The sequence below is a fragment of the Manis javanica genome, chromosome 1 (assembly GCF_040802235.1).
Source record: "Manis javanica isolate MJ-LG chromosome 1, MJ_LKY, whole genome shotgun sequence".
NCBI lineage: Eukaryota > Metazoa > Chordata > Mammalia > Pholidota > Manidae > Manis > Manis javanica.
Genome location: NC_133156.1, coordinates 70,040,474 through 70,058,121, shown reverse-complemented (window position 1 = coordinate 70,058,121; position 17,648 = coordinate 70,040,474). Strand labels below are relative to the sequence as shown.

Here is a 17,648-nt window from a genome sequence, read left to right as displayed (position 1 = left end):
TAAAGGATAGAAAACAAACCAGGGGGGAATTTTAAGGAAAGGGTGAGCAAAGAGTAAGTTTTAAGTAATCTCTCACTCTCGCAGTCAGTTATGTGTACACTACAATCTACCCTAAAGGATGCTTCTCTATTTCTTTATCAAGCATGATTCTATTAACAAAAACAAGCATTATAGTCTGCCCACAACTAGTTTACAATACAGATACAGAAATAAGGTGACTGGAGAAAAACTATCCCCTACAGCTCTAGAAAGATTCTACACAATAATCTTTAAATTTAAATACTCCAATAGATAATTCTCATATTACTGTAATGATTACTAAGAATCATGAATGTTTAAGATAGTATGATGCAAACTACAGCAGAAAAAAATATAGCATATATTTCTTATTATCAAGTTGGTCACTTTGGCTTATATATTTTATAAAGGTTTAACTTCATGAGGTAAGAGGAAACTATTATTAGGAAAATAGCCACTGCTTGCACAGTTGATTAAATTGTCTTAATATAGGCATATTACTTTAAAAATATATAAAATATTTTAAATTTTAAAGATTTTGAATATTTAAAAATGCATACATATGTGTACATAAACACATATGTATAATACTAGAATTTAAACATTATTTATTTGAATCCAAACTGTTCCATAATTTTGCCTCTATAATAAGCAAACATTTGTCTAAACCTATTGCAACATTTTAATAGATCTGCTTCTTCAAGATGTTATTTCAGATAAGCAAAGAAAATCTAATTATTGGACAGATAGAAAAAGATTGTGCTTTTTTACTATTGTATAAAGTAAAAACAAATCACCATTACCAACACTAATTACCAAAGCAGACTCAAAGATCCTATAGATTGTCAAGGCAATAAAAGGACGATGGGAAATTTTCATAACTAATAGATTTCTAAAATATACTTAGAAAAGTTTCTTTCAATTGAATTCAATGCTGTGCCCATATTAAATATTTAATAATGAATTCATTTAAAATGTTATGAATATTAAAAATATCCCCTGAAATATCAGTACTACTGATGTTCAGCTTTTTGGATGTATTATTAAACAGGGCCTTAAGTGATCTTATCAATAAGCCTAATTCATTAATTTATAGTTCTAAGAGCTGTTTTCAACTGCCTGGGGTTACATGCAGAGGACAAAGATTCTTTACACCATTCCACTAGAAGCCTTCTATATTCACAGCGTTTTCTTTCTCCCACTCACTAACAAACTACTTCTTGAGTTTCTTAGTTTGTTCTTTTTTCCATATACTACCTTTTCTCATACACATTTCCTGGATGAGACTGCTTTGACTAGGCTGTCCATGACATGGACATTTTAATATGCAGGATACAGAGCTATAATTAGGAATTTGGGGCCACAGATTAAAAATTGATCTGATAACCTCCTTTGAAACATTGAACTCTATCTATATTTATATCTGCACATACACACACACCTCAAATTGTCACCATTTCACTTGCTTTCCCTTCTGACTAGGCTATAGACAGCTCATCTGCTAGTCACTCTTGTTTAAGGTAGAAGATATCAGATGGATTTGCATCTATATCATTCATCAAGGTGATAAACTGGTATTAAATTATCCAGAACTTTCTGTTCTTCTAAAAAGAACATACAAAAAACGTGGTTTCCTGAGATATGTTTGGGTGAAGGTTATAGGTGTGAAAATCAGTATAATTTACCTCCACCTAACTTCAACATTTCCAGATATATTTCTACTGTTTTCTAGACACATGACCTAAGTCTCATTCACACTGTTCCCAAAACTGGGCCTTCACTTTCCAACATTTATGCCTTGGTTTTTAACATATTCCCTCTACCTGTCTATCCTCTCAAATGTTTCTCTCTCAAAACTCTTTTTATCCTTAAAGGATATTTAAACCCCATTTCTGTATATGCCATGAAGCCTTTATTAAATCTAATTAAAGGAAATTGAAAAGCTCCCCTTATTTTGAATTCCACAGCCCCTATATACCTCTCATGACAGAATGCATTGTTCAGTCACTGTTTTGTTTCTCAATCTCTCCTGCTACACTCACTGTAACTCCTTAACGGAAGGGATTTTGCCATAATGGTCTGCTAGAGGAAGCAGTCAACAAATGCTGAATAAATGTAATGGAGCTGAACTAACCACTGTTTTTACAACTAAATAATGCTCAGCTTCTCACTAATGTAAAAGAATGACAGACACTAACAGCACAAATCATGATAATTGGTAGCAGACTTTGTCAGCAAACCTGTCCAAGCAAGGTACATTTTATTTATCTGAAAACCATATTATACAAAATTACAGAGTCCTTGACCTGGACCATTTCCCTCAACAGCCTCAAACACATACAATGAAACAAAGCACTGTGGGGAATAATTACACTGCTGCACAACACCCTCCTGCCTGATCCCCTACACATGGCTTAGGATTTCAGCACTGAACAAACAAGGCAAAGAAAGACAAGGATCAAACCAGTTATAGGTAAAACATGTTTAGAGGTCAAAATAGCAAGAAGTCATTTACTTCTCTACAATAAATATGAACTTCTAATGTAGATAAAACAATGATTAGTAAGTATTATGTAGGACTAGCTGCATTTTAATTTCTCTCCTAGCCTAATTCCAACTCACCTAATATGGGAAGTTCATCAGAGACAGTCATCTCCATTTCTAAAAATCTATATCAATAGGAACATCAGATGTGATATTCTCTGTAGAATGTGAATCCTTTTAGGGAAAAGATTCCATTCTATTCACCTTTGTATCCCTGAACATAGCATGCAGTACAGAACAGTTGCTCCTTAACTACTCATTGAATAAATGCCCAAATTTTTAAAACATGGCAATTATTTAAATGTAATTTAAATAACTACATATACTTACATATGAAAAAGCCTTCCAATTTAAAAGAAATAAAGAACGCCAGTCTCAGCACAGAGCTTACTGCACAGGAGAAAGGACAGGTAGACAAAAGTCTCCAGGTGCACTCTACCCAGCAGGTTGGGAACTTTCACGATCTTCAGGCACTCCAGCTCCATGGCTGGCTACACAGCTCAAAGGACCCCCTCCGTGATATGCAACCTACTGCGCCTATCTCCCTGCTGGCCCCACATGGCTCGCAAACCAGCAAACCCTACCCTGGCATTAGGCCAGCCAGAGGGAAGCCCCATCTACAGCAACTACAAATGCAAAGCATACAGGCTTACACATATGTGCTCGGCCCACTGGTTCTGGCAGTGGAGGCAGGCATAGCAGCTGGGAAACAGAAAACAGCTCTTTCCTCTCCCCCAGGCACCAATACCACATCACTGTGACCCCCAACATTGCTTCAGGGGCTGAGAAGCTCCAGAGAGTAGTGCTTCTGGGCACTAGAGGGAGCCATATACAAATATGAAATGCCAAAGAAACCTGGTTCAAAGTAAAATTATGAATACAACACCTGAGAAAAGATTCAAATGAAATCGACCTCATGAATCTTACTGAAAGAGATTTCAAAATAAAAATCATTAACATGCTTATGGAGGTACAGAAAAATATTCAAGAACTCAGGAATGTATTCCGGTCGGAGATCCAATCGTTGAAAAGCACAATGGAGGGTATTAAAAACAGATTAGATATGGCAGAGGAGACATAGAAATAAGAGAACAGGAATACAAAGAAGCTGAGGCACAGAGAGAAAAAAGTATCTTTAAGAATGAAAGAATATTGAGAGAACTGGTGATCAATCCAAATGGAACAATATTTGCATTATAAGGGTACCAGAAGAAGAGAGAGAAAAAGGGATAGAAAGTACCTTTGAGGATGTAATTGCTGAAAACTTCCCAAATGTGGGGAAGGAGACAAGTCTCTCAGGCCATGGAGGTGCACAGATCTCCCAACACAAGGGACCCAAGGAAGAAAACACAAAGACATATAGTAATTAAAATGGCAAAGATCAAGGATAAGGACAGACTATTAAAAGCAGCTGGAGAGAGAAATAAGATCATATACAAAGAAAAGCCCATCAGGCTATCATCAGACTTCTCAGGAGAAAGCTTACAGGCCAGAAGGGAGTGGCATGATGTATTTAATGCAATGAAGAGGAAGGGCCTTGAAACAAGAATACTTTAGGTGGTAAGATTATCATATAAATTTGAAGGAGGGATTAAACAATTTCTAGATAAGCAAAAGCTGAGATAATTCACATCACACAAACCATCTCTACAGTGTAATATGGAGGGACTGCTATAGATGGAAGTGTTCCTAAGGTTTAATAGCTGTCACCAGAGGTAATAAAACCACAGTAAAGAAAGTAAAACAGTTAATTATTAAGCAAATGCAAAATTAAATGAATTATCCCCAAAGTCAATGAAGGGATAGACAAGGAGTACAGAATATGATATCTAATATATAAAGAATGGAGGAGGAAGAAAAAGGAAGAGAAAAACAGAACCTTTAGGTTGTGTTTATAAGAGCATATTAAGTGAGTTAAGTTAGACTCTTAGATACTAAGGAAATTAACCTTGAACCTTTGGTAACCACGATTCCAAAGCCTTCAATGAAAGTAAGTACATACCTGTCGATAATCACCCTAAATGTAAATGGTCTGAATGTACCAATCAAAAGACACAGAGTCACTGAATAGGTAGAAAAACAAGACCCATCTACAAGAGACCCACTTTAAACCCAAAGACATACACACACTAAAAGTGAAGGGATGGAAAAAGATATATCATGCAAATAATAGGGAGAAAAAAGGAGGGGTTGCAGTACTTGTTTCAAACAAAATAGACTGCAAAACAAAGAAAGTCACAAGAGACAAAGAAGGACATTACATAATGATAAAGGGGTCAATCCAACAAGAAGGTAGAACCATTATAAATATCTATGTGCCCAACACAGGAACACCTACATATGTGAAACAAATACTAACAGAATTAAAAGGTGAAATAGAATGCAATGCATTCATTCAAGGAGACTGCAACACTGCACTCACTCTGAAGGACATATCAACCAGAAAGAAAATAAATAAGGACACAGAGGCACTGAACAGCACATTAGAACAGATGGACCTAACAGACAGCTACAGAACTCTACACCCCAAAGCAGCAGAATGCACATTCTTCTCAAGTGCACATGGAACACTTTCAAGAATACATCATACACTAGGCCACAAAAAGAGCCTCAGTAAATTAAAAAAGATTCAAATTGTACCAACCAGTTTCTCAGACCACAAAGGTATGAAACTAGAATTAAATTATGCAATGAAAATGAAAAACCCCACAAACACATGGAGGCCTCACAACATGCTCCTAAATAACCAATGAATCAATGACAAGATAAAACAGAGATCAAGCAATATATGGAGACAAACAACAACAGTAATTCAGCACCGCAATATCTGTGGGACACGGAAATGCCATGATCATGATAAGAGGAAAGTATATTGCAGTACAGGCCTACCTCAGGAAAGAAGAACAATCCCATATGAATAGTCTAAAGTCACAATTAACAAAACTGGAAAAAGAAGAACAACTGAGGCACAAAGTCCATAGAAGGAGGGACATAATAAAGATTAGAGCAGAAATAAATAAAATTGAGAATAATAAAACAATAGAAAGAATCAATGAAAACAAGAGCTGGTTCTTCGAGAAAATAAACAAAATAGATAACCCCCTAGCTAGACTTATCAAGTAAAAAGGAGAGTCTACACACATAAACAGAATCAGAAATGAAAAAGGAAAAACCATTACAGACACCACAAAAATACAAAGAATTATTAGAGAAAACTATGAAAATCTATATGCTAAAAAACTGAATAACCTAGAAGAAATAAACAACTTTCTAGAAAAATGCAACCTTCCAAGGCTGACCCAGAAAGAAATAAGAAAATCTGAACAGACCAATTACCAGCAACAAAATAGAATTGGTAATCAAAACACTACCTAAGAATAAAATGTGCCTGAACCAGATGACATCACCACTGAATTTTACCAACATTTAGTGAAGACCTAATATCCACCCTCCTTAAAGTTTTCCAAAGAGTAGAAGAGGGAATACTTCCAAACCCATTCTATGAGGCCAGCATCACTCTAATACCAAAACTGGGCGAAGATACCACAAAAAAAGAAAACTACTGACCAATATACCTGAACATAGATGCAAAAATACTCAACAAAATTTTAGCAAACCGAATTCAGAAATACATCAAAAAGATCATCCATCATGATAAGTAGGATTTATTCCAGGGATGCAAGGATGGTACAACATTTGAAAATCCATCAGCATCATCCACCACATCAACAAAAACAAGGACAAAAACCACATGATCATCTCCATAGATGCCGAGAAAGCATTTGACAAAATTCAACATCCTTCATGATAAAAACTCTCAACAAAATGGGTATGGAGGGCAAGTACTTCAACATAATAAAGGCCATATATGACAAACCCACAGCCAACATTATACTTAACAGCTAGAAGCTGAAAGCTTTTCCTTTAAGATGGGGAACAAGACAAGGATGCCAACTCTCCCCACTTCTATTCAACATAGTACTGAAGGTTCTAGCCACAGCAATCAGACAACAAAAAGAAATAAAAGGCATACAAATTGGCAAGGAGAAGTTAAACTGTCCCTGTTTGTAGATGACATGATATTGTACATAAAAAATCCTAAAGAATCCAGTACAAAACTACTGGATCTAATATCTGAATTCAGCAAAGTTGAAGGATACAAAATTAATATGCAGAAATCTGTTGCATTCCTCTACACTAACAATGAATTAGCAGAGAGAGAAATTGGGAAAACAATTTCATTCACAGTTGCATCAAAAAGAATAAAATACCTAGTAAAAAACCTAACCAAGAAGTGAAAGACCTATACATTGAAAACTGCAAGACACTCATGAGAGAAATTAAAACAATAAATGGAAACACATCCTGTGCTCATGGATAGGAAAAATCAATATTGTCAAAATGGCGATCCTGCCTAAAGCAATCTATAGATTCAATGCAATTCCCATCAAAATACCAACAGCATTCTTCAATGAACTAGATCAAATCATTCTAAAATTCCTTTGGAACCACAAAAGACCCTGAATAGCCAAAGCAATTCTGAGAAAGAATAATAAAGCTGGGGGGATTACACTCCTGACTTTAAGTTCTACTACAAAGCCACAGTAATCAAGACAATTTGGTACTGGCACAAGAACAGTCCCATAGACCAATGGAATGGACTAAAGAACCCTGATATAAACCCAACCATATATGGTCAATTAATATATGATAAAGGAGCAATGGACATACAATTGGGAAATGACAGCTTCTTCAACAACTGGTGTTGGCAAAACTGGATAGCTACATGCAAGAGAATGAAACTGGATTATTGTTTAACCCCATACAGAAAAGTAAACTCTAAATGGATCAAAGACCTGAATGTAAGTCATGAAACCATAAAACTCTTATAAGACAGCATACGCAAAAATCTCCTGAATATAAGCATGAGCAACTTCTTCCTGAACGCATCTCCTCGAGCAAGGCAAACAAAAGCAAAAATGAACATGGGACTACATCAAACTAAAAAGTTTCTGTGTGGCAAAGGACACCATCAACAGAACAAAAAGACATTCAACAGTATGGGAGAATGTATTAGTAAATGACATATCCACCAAGGTGTTAACATTCAAAATATGTAAAGGACTCACATGCCCCAACACCCAAAAAGCAAATAACCCGATTAATAAATGGGCAGAGGATTGGAAGAAACAGTTTTCCAAAGAAATTCAGATGGCCAACAAACACATGAAAAGATGCTCCTCATCACTAATCATAAGGAAAATGCAAATGAAAACCACAATGAGATATCACCTCACACCAGTAAGGATGGCCAGCATCAAAAAGACTAAGAACAACAAATGCTGGCAAGGATGCAGACAAAGGGGAACCCTCCTACACTGCTGATGGGAATGTAAACTAGTTCAATCATTGCGGAAAGCAATATAGAGGTTCCTCAAAAAACTAAAAATAGAAATACCATTTGACCAAGGAATCCCACTCCTTGGAATTTACCCAAACAACACTACTTCTCAGACTCAAAAAGACATATGCACCCCTATGTTTATTGCAGCACTATTTATAATAGCCAAGATATGGAAGCAACCTAAGTGTCTATCAGCAGATGAATGGATAAAGAAGACGTGGTACATATACACAATGGAATACTACTCAGCCATAAGAGAGAAACAAATCCTACCATTTGCAACAACATGGATGGATCTGGAGGATATTATGCTCAGTGAAATAAACCAGGTGGAGAAAGACTAGTGCCAAATAATTTCCCTCATTGTGGAGTATAACAGTGAAGCAAAACTGAAGGAACAAAATAGCAGCAGACTCACAGACTCCAAGAAGGGACTAGTGGTTACCAAAGGGGAGGGATGTGGGAAGGCAGGTGGGGAGGGAGGTAGATGGGGATTGAGGGGTATTATGATTTAGTACACATGGTATGGGGGGTCACGGGGAAACCAGTGTAGCACAGAGAAGGCAAACAGTGAATCTGTGGCATCTTACTACACTAGTGGATAGTGACTGCATTTGGGGTATGGGTGAGGATTTGATAATATGAGTAAATGTAGTAACCACATTGTTTTTTCATGTGAAACCTTTATAAGAGTGTATATTAGTAATACCTTAATAAAAAATGTAAAAAAAAGGAAAGCCAATTTCTCTTCATTTTAAGAAAGCATATACTTGGAATTACACACACGCAGTTCATTACTCTGATAATAATATCAAAAAGCACTGACAAATATTTACCCATTATATGTTTCAGACAGACCAGCAAATGGCTCATTTTCACAGTTGGCAAAAAGAATTACAAAACTTAGTGCAAGTGCAATTGCAGATGCGAGTAAAGCGAACTTCATTGTGTTTTTACACGTCAGTTTTAGTTTTGAAACAAGGATACCACCTAAAATCTGACCAAGCGCAGCCCCAGGAATTAAAACAGCCCCTAATGAGAAAGAAGACACAGTGAGAAAACATACAGATTTATGCAGTAACTCATACTGACTATTGGAAAACATCATAAACAAGCACCAGTATGGTTTTAACTGTGAACACATTCAGGTAATTAAGAAACGTATGAATAAATGGCATAATAGTTATATTAAGTAAGAGACTAATATAGTTAATGTTTAATATTAAGATTAATATATATTCTCTTTAGCTATATAACCTCTGTATCTCTTGTTCATAAAACAGATTATCTAATGTCAGAAAATCAGAAACTATCAAAGTATAAATTTAAATTTCAAGGAGTAAGTTATCCAAAATGATATACTATTTTAATAAATATTTAATGTGGTAAAGTAAAATTATTAGATTAAGTTAAAACAAAGAAAATATTTTACCTCCAAGGGTAGCTGCAAAGCTGGATGATAATCCAAATTGATTTTCTATAAATTTAGGTAAAAATGTAGCAAAACCAGTAGTAATTAAGGCTTCTGAAGAAGTTGATAAAACTAAACACATGAAGACAGTATTCCTCATCAAATTCTGAAGAAAAATATACAGTTCACAAATGAGTAACTATAATTATAATGCAAAATGTAGCATTAGAATGGCAGAATTATGAAGTGGCAAATTTTAATAAACACAATGTAATTACTTATAAGATTTCAGCATTCTCTCCAGCATAAAAGTAGAAAATTCAATTATTAGTAGCTTTATATATACAATATTAAGGGAAAATTTATATGTGGAATACCTAGAGAATTGACAGATGATTCATCAGTAAGGTGGCTGTGCCTTTATCATATGCAAGGGACCAGAGAAAGAAGATAAAGCCAGCCTGGAAAGGCTCCCTGTTCCAGTCTTACTATAAACCTTCATATAATAAATCTACCCTTTATTTGATTTCTTATTTTGTTTTGAATTCCCATGTCCAGTAAATGAAGAACGTGACTATGAACTCCCATGAGCATGGTCTCTAAGTATCAAACATAGAGTACTGTTCCATGAAGAAAGGACTCCCCGTAGTTAAGAACCTTTTAAATAGGTATAGAGTTAAGCAATTTTAAATAGGTGTCTATATTATTAGATTTCTCAGAATCTTATTAAACTATCAGAAGGGAGTATGAGATTCATTATTCCAATGTATTTAGCCACAAAGTGAAAAACTTAAATATTAAATGCAAAAAAAAATTCATAAAACCAAATGAGACACAGTGAGGATGAGATAGTTTGGAGTTAGAAGTCAGTCAGATAATCTAATACAATAATAATAGAGACAAAAGGAGAAAAAGTACCTGAATGAAGACATGCAATTATTTTTTTAAATAATAATAGAAAGTATTTAAGTCTTCAGAATGCAAAAGGTAATGGACACTTTGCAAGGATTAATGAAAAAAGACAAATACTTAAACAGTAAATTTCCTGAAATCAAAGATAAATGAAAAAATTTACCAATTTGCAGATGGAAAGGATAAGGAAATATCACACTAACAGTAGAACTTCTCACCTTTAACACATTTCACCAGAAAAGAGCAAAACAACATCTACAGGCTCCTGGGATGAGAGGAATACAACCCAAAAGTATTCATCCAGTCAGAAATATCATTCAGACATTCAAGGATACTTAGATGACATCCTATCTGATACTTCATCTAGCCATAAAATACTTCATCTATGGAGATCTGAATCAGAATTGAAATCTCAAAGCATAGGATAAAAAAAGCAGTAGTGAGAAATGACTCTTGCTGGTAGTATAAATAAGAATTTATAAATTAAGTTAAATAGAAATACATGAACTTGAACAGAACTACCAAAAAAGAAAATAGTATTTGGGATTAAATATTATCAACAATCTTAGCAAAACACAACAATGTGCCTGTGTGGGAGAGGAGGAGGTGGGAAACAGGTGGGATAAAATGGAGTGGAAATATGTTAAGGCTTTTATTTGAGAAGGAAAAAAATAATGAAAAGCAAATAATTTCAGATTTTTGAAAAGGTAAAATTATGAACTTCTGTATGTATAAAACTTTTATGATGCTTTTCGGCTGAGTAGAACAGAATAGACTAACATTTCTGTTTCTTTAATCTCAAATTCAAATCAAGTAACCACTAACCGCCACCTTTTTCACAAGGGGAAGATATTGATTGGGCATTCTCAAATATGTATTTATAATTCAGTGATAATTTATTGATTCATTACATAATGGAAATGGCCTGGAATAATGAGCTATGTGCTAATGATAGCCACTGAATACTGATTTTGCCAATAATATAATTCATGTTCTTTCAACCATTCCACTCTGGAATGGTTTCCATTTAACTCAGAGCACAATTAAATTAAACCTGAAGAGTTGTTCATAAAGCTAGAAATATAGTGAAGAAGCAAACAATAACACATTATGAAAGTATTTATGGGTTTGTGTGTATACATGTGTGTATATGTTCTTATGTATGTACATATGTAATATATGCATATAATGTACATATGTATGTGTGTGATACTGCATGTGTGTGAACAGTATTATTTTTTACCTTTAGAGCAGCTGGAAAATCTTTAAAACTTTTTCCAAAATTTTCATCTGTGTATTTTAAGTGACTATTGTTATTCTGATGAGCCTGAGAAATTTTTCCATCTTGAATTTTTGCTGTACCTAAAAAAATAATTGTAAATATATTTGATCTATCACTTCATTCTTCATTTTTTAAAATACTTACCTAATTAACACAAACTTCTGTAAATATATAAATTTCATAACGTAAAAAGCCCGTTCTCTTCATCAACAAAACTGTACTAATATCTGTATCTAGCTGTCCTAACACCTAGTGCTATTACTTTTAGCTAGGAAAGTTCCAACCAGTTTAAAAGTTAAGATAAAACAACTTTGCCCTAATAACATATTTATTCTCTTTATTTAAAATCTCTCTTAAAATTTTTTTCTTCTTTCAAATGGTTCTCTTTTCCATCCTTTATATATTAAGTGAAGTATGTTAGAGGCTTTTTTCCTTTACCCTCTTTCATTCTAACATGCATTGCAGATGAAATATTCACTGTTTCTTACCATGTTGCTTTGATTTTTAATAATAGTTTGAATAAATCTGAGAAAACAATCAAGATACAGAATTATAAATTAGAAGGTCCAAGGTAGAAAGAAATCAATGAGCCCACCTACACTGCCAACTCCTTTCAACCATTTCCAAAAATTAATCGTATATCCTGTTACATAACAGAAGCAACTATATATGTTCAGCCTAGAGAAAAACACTTCGATAGATACATATGTGAAGTACATAATTATATAGAAGCAAAATCTCACAGAGAAAGGAATGGATATTCTTTTCAGTTAATCTTTTCTTTTGGACAGACTGTGTAATACGGAGATACGGTGAAATATTAGTAAACTACAGCACGATTTTAGTGACTATTTCTTTAAAAGTACTTGTACTTTCATCAACAACTAATTAGCCTCAATAATTTAAGGCAGATTGACTCTTGAAGTTAGTGACTGACTGAATACAAACTAACAGTTTAAAAGAGATTGTATCTTGTTCATATAAAGCAGGATTCCAAATAACAATAAAAACAAATTTTGTTAAATATTCAGTAAGAAGATGAATATGTTCCAGTTTTACTGATTATTAGCTGGAAATAAAAGAGAAAAAACAAGAATATTAAGATTGTTGCCCCATAGCTGCTAAAATAATGACAGATATTCAAAAATTTGCATAGGCAGACAACTGAGATTTCATAAAACAGACAATGAATTTTCTAGGGTCTCATCAATCAGAAGGAAAGGAACACTTGTCCAGAATTAGAATAAAACTCCCTGGTTTTAAAGAAAACATGTTTACCTGGTAAATGTTTTGGAAAGCAAGAAAAAGGCATTATCAAAGACCAAGCAAAGACCCAAGCTATAAGAAATCCAATCCACCACGCCCCCAGCCATCGTGGATCATCTTCAGTAACAGCAGTGCTATATGACAGAAAAAGAAAAGGTAAGTCAACTCTACTTTGCTCATTAAAACTCAGTTATGATAATGATATACTTTATAATTATATATAATTATATACAAGTGCATATATAGAGAAATAATATTATAATAACTAAAATTTTAAGTGGGGCCATTGTAATGAATCAGACAACAAGTAGCAGACATAAATAACAGCTATACCAGCTTACAAAGTACTCAAAATGACAAATATGACATAAAAGTTGAAAATATTTAATAGTAAATATAAGTATGTTGACTATATGATAGCATGCTTAGAATTTATGAACATTCCTAACTGGTTGTTTTTCTTCTCTGCTATATGAAACACAATACAGCAAATTACTCACCTATGTTAAAAGTCCATACACTGTGCTTCAATTATGACATTCCCTCAGATGTGAGGTTCTTTTCATTTTATTTTATTTATTTTTTATTGAGGTATAAGTGACATATGTTATATGAGTTTCAGGTGAGCAAAATTATCACTATGATAAGTCTAGTTAACATCCACCACCATACATGGTTACAGAAATGTTTTTCTTATGATAAGAACTTACAAGATTTACTATCTTAGCAAATTTCAAATATGCACTCCAATATTAACTATAGTTGCCATTCTGTACATTACATCCCCATGACTCACTTACTCCGTAACTGCTGGTTTGTACCTTTGACTCCTTTAACCCATTTCTCTCAGCCTCCTCCCCACAAACCTTTGGAACCAATTTATTCTCTGTATTTATGAGCTGAGTTTTATGTTTGTTTATATGTTTCCTTGATTCCACATATAAGTGAAATCATATGATATTTGTTTTTCTCTGTAAAATTCTTCTTAAAGTGATTAACAGTTTTTTATAATGGTTCTCATATTTTTATATCAATAGACTCTCCCCAAAAACATACCACTCGCACAACTCATGTATTTCCCCACCGAAATTAAAATGTCCTTCCTTAAAAACCCAACTTTCTGTTTCAAGGGCTTCCTCTACACATCTTTTTAAATACAGTTGACCCTTGAACAGCATGAGCTTGAACTATATGGGTCCACTTATACATGGAATTTTTTCAACAAATATATTGGAAAATTTTTTGAGCTTTGTTAACAATTTGAAAAGCATTTTCTTTTTTCCAGCTTACTTTATTATAAGAATAAAGTGTACAATACTTTTAACATACAAAATATATGTTAATCAACTGCTTATCACTAAAGTTGCCAGTCAACAGCAGGCTATTAGTAGTTAAGCATTAGGGAAGTTAAAAGTTACACACAGATTTTGGGCTGTACAGAGGCTCAGTGCTCCTAACACCCACATTGTTCCAGGGTCACCTGTAGTCTCTAAAATATTAGCCTAGGATTAACAGCTCAAAGAAGTAATCACATACCCGTGACCACATTTTCGTATTCACTGATCACAGTCACACAAAGGATTATGTAGTTATGATTCCCAGTGGTCAAATAACATACGGCCTTACCAAAGGTCACTACTTTGCTATTCAGGCAAAGGACAAAGTAACTCAGAGGTTCAAAGGGGAATTTTGGAATTAAAAAGACCTACTTACATTCATGTTTAGGCAACTCACCAAGCTCTGTGTATCAAACTACTACAGGATTACTAAGGATTAAATTAAATAAAATGTCATTTAAAGTAAGGCAACACACAAAATCTATGTTGTCTAGAAAACAGAATGGGATAAACATTATTATTATCCTCCATTGTTACAATCATTAAAACTGCACAATTGTGATCTCTATGAATTATCAGAGCTACTACAGAACTTAGCTTAAGAATCATAGACTCTTGAGACTCTTCAGGCCATCTATCTCCAGCTAAGTCAACTGAAAACATAACTAAGTTTTATTAAATTTTTCTATTTGAACAATGCATGGGCTCCAAGAGGTATATTTTGAAAAAATTTACCTGGTAATTATTAAGCATCCTTATTTGTGAATAATGTATTCATTATACTAAGAGATGGTGTGGCATTAATTTACGAAGAAACGCAGCTAAAATATTATATAAAAATTGTATGTATTCAGTTTTGTTTCTGAAAAGTCCCTCATGCCATACTGAGGAAATATTGCAAAAACGTTCAGTCTATGACGTTAACATTATTAAAATAAAAAACAATTTTAAAAAATAGATATTGTCTTGCCTTTGTCCCATACTGACATCAATGTACAATGTTAGCAGTTGTCCTCCCAACACATAGCCAATAGCAGGTCCTAATACTGACATAGAGTAGCCAATTCCTACAAGAACAAACACATTTAAAATGATCAGCTAAATAACTTTGCTCCGAATGTCTAACAATAGTGACAAAAGACAAATAGTTACTTTAGAAAAATCAAAATCACACATACTTTCACTAAAAAATACCATTTGATTGGTATCATTTGTCAAGTCAAGCAGCTTAACATATACAATTCAATTTAAAAGTTGTTACACTATAACAATAATAGCAACAAATCCAATAATTATAAATTCTTGGAAAGATATGTTAGCTGGTAGCTGTGGTAGTACTTCTTCTACTACCCTTTATGGTGGTGATAATTATTGTTTACAATTCTTAAGGAAGAAAACAATAAGAAAATTTTTCTTCCACTCTGTATATACTCCAAAATCATTCTTATTTTGCACTATCACAGCTGATTTTAAAACCTGGACATGGTCTACTCTGTTTTTAAAATTAAGTCATTAATTTAAGCTCCTGCTCCTAGTGAAGCTCCCATATTTACTTGCATCGGAATTAAAATGACCTTGTTTCTCTCAAATATTTAAAATTTTGCCATGTATAACAAATTTTTGCAAAAAAATTCATGCATATATCATATTAGCAATAAGTAGTATATTCCTAACTTCTGAATTTTTGTTAATTGCAAAGATTCTCATTCTCATGCAGAAAAGAATATGAGTTTACCACACCTAAAGCTGAACATACATGAATGGCAGAAGGGACTTATGTACTCAACCAAGTTGCCAAAGAGAAGTCAAGCAAGATGGTCTGAAAACATTTAAAAACTTTCATTTATCTGTCAACTATATTCATTTACATTATATATTCAAAAAAATTTTAAATACATTAGTGGAAAAATTTAAGTACATGATTTATAAATACTAAGTACATACATATACACAGGATTCATGCTCAAAATTTTGAGTAAAGTACATAATTAAAAATGCTAGAAATCAGTGATTCTCCAACCATCTGGGGTGGCAAAGCTTTAAAAAAAATTCCAATCAGGTTTAGACTGATACTTTTGTAAGGCTATCTTATAAATTCTTCAGAAGTATAAAATTGCTCTAAAAGTTTCTAAAAGTTTATTGCCATTTTCTGACTTACCTTCATATTGACATGGGTTTCTGGAACACACATTAAGTAGCACTGCCTAGATCACTTGCTTTTTCCAGTCTCCAGTAATTATCAATGCTTAACAATAAATTATGGTATATTAATTTGTTCACAACTCATTGCTGGCAGAATTAATTGCAACCTGTAGGGCCCAAGTAGGAGGGAGCAGACCATTTGGAAGCTTGCACCTGGTTTTATCTGTATTTCATCTCACATACCTTTTCCCTTTGCTGATTTTGTTTTGTATCTTTTGCTGTAATAAATCATAGCCATGAGAATGATTATAGGTGGAGTCCTGAGAGTCTTCCTACAGAATTATCAAATCTGGAATGGTCTTGTGAGCTTTCACCCACCTACTGTATTAAAATACTTTTTATTGTTATTTTTGTTATTTCTGTATGTTGCCAAAATATAAAGAATAAAACTATGAGAAGTAGTGATCAGAAGAGGATTTCAAAAAGGACATCTGCTGAACTGGAAGAGTGAACAGCATTATTATTAGTTAAGTGAAATAAAAGCATTGTTAAATTAGTACATGCAGGAGAAATTAGGAAGTGTACAGCTGAACTGTAACTTGTAGAGAGAGAAAGCATCAGACCTTGTGGAGCCAGCAAAGCAAAACAAGCCGAAGTGTAGTGGTTGTCCTAATATGGACGAACCTAAGTTGATTTAGTAGCATTTATCACGTCTGCACTGAACATACTTGATTTCCAGTGACTGTGGCAATAGGTCTTGCTGTAGATTGAATGATTGTATCCCCCCCAAAATTCTTACACTGAAATCTAATCCCCAATGTAATGGTATTAGGAAGTAGTGCCTTTAGAAGAGATTAGGATGTAGAGAGTGGAGCCCTGATAAATGGGATTAGTGTCCTTATAAGAGACCCCAGAAAGCTCCCTTTTCCCTTCTACCATGTGGAGACAGCAAAAAGGTGACTATCTATGGACCAGGAAGCAGACCCTCAACAGACATTGATTTGTGGGCACCATAATTTTCAACTTGCTAGCCTCCAAGAAACCGTGAGAAATAAATTTCTTTTGTCTATAAGCCAATCAGTCTGTGCTATGCCTTATAACAGTCCCAAGTGGACTGTTTGACCCCCTACATTAGAATAATAAACTGATAAAGTGAAAACTCACGTGTAAATGAATTATACATTAATTGGACAAAGGGCCATGCATAGTCTAGTTAGCTTTATCTTAAAGAAACATCAGGGAAGGGATTTAAGAGAAACTTACGCTTCCAAAATTAGATCACAAGAGGAAAAAATGTCATATATAAAAAAGGGCTAATCTGAAATAGAAAAC

The 17,648-nt window shown here is 33.9% G+C and overlaps 1 protein-coding gene across 2 annotated transcripts in view; it reads right to left on the bottom strand.

Moving 5' to 3' along the window:
• The window catches only part of SLCO4C1 (solute carrier organic anion transporter family member 4C1), an 83,505-nt gene that overhangs the window by 17,064 nt on the left and 48,793 nt on the right, over nt 1-17,648 (bottom strand). For both annotated transcript variants that reach the window (XM_037011968.2, XM_037011969.2), the window contains exons 4-8: nt 15,145-15,241; nt 12,850-12,971; nt 11,533-11,651; nt 9,399-9,543; nt 8,803-8,998 (exon numbers count right to left, since the gene is read on the bottom strand). In XM_037011968.2, coding sequence (XP_036867863.2) covers nt 8,803-8,998; nt 9,399-9,543; nt 11,533-11,651; nt 12,850-12,971; nt 15,145-15,241 — 679 coding nt within the window. The remainder of the gene's footprint in view (nt 1-8,802; nt 8,999-9,398; nt 9,544-11,532; nt 11,652-12,849; nt 12,972-15,144; nt 15,242-17,648) is intronic.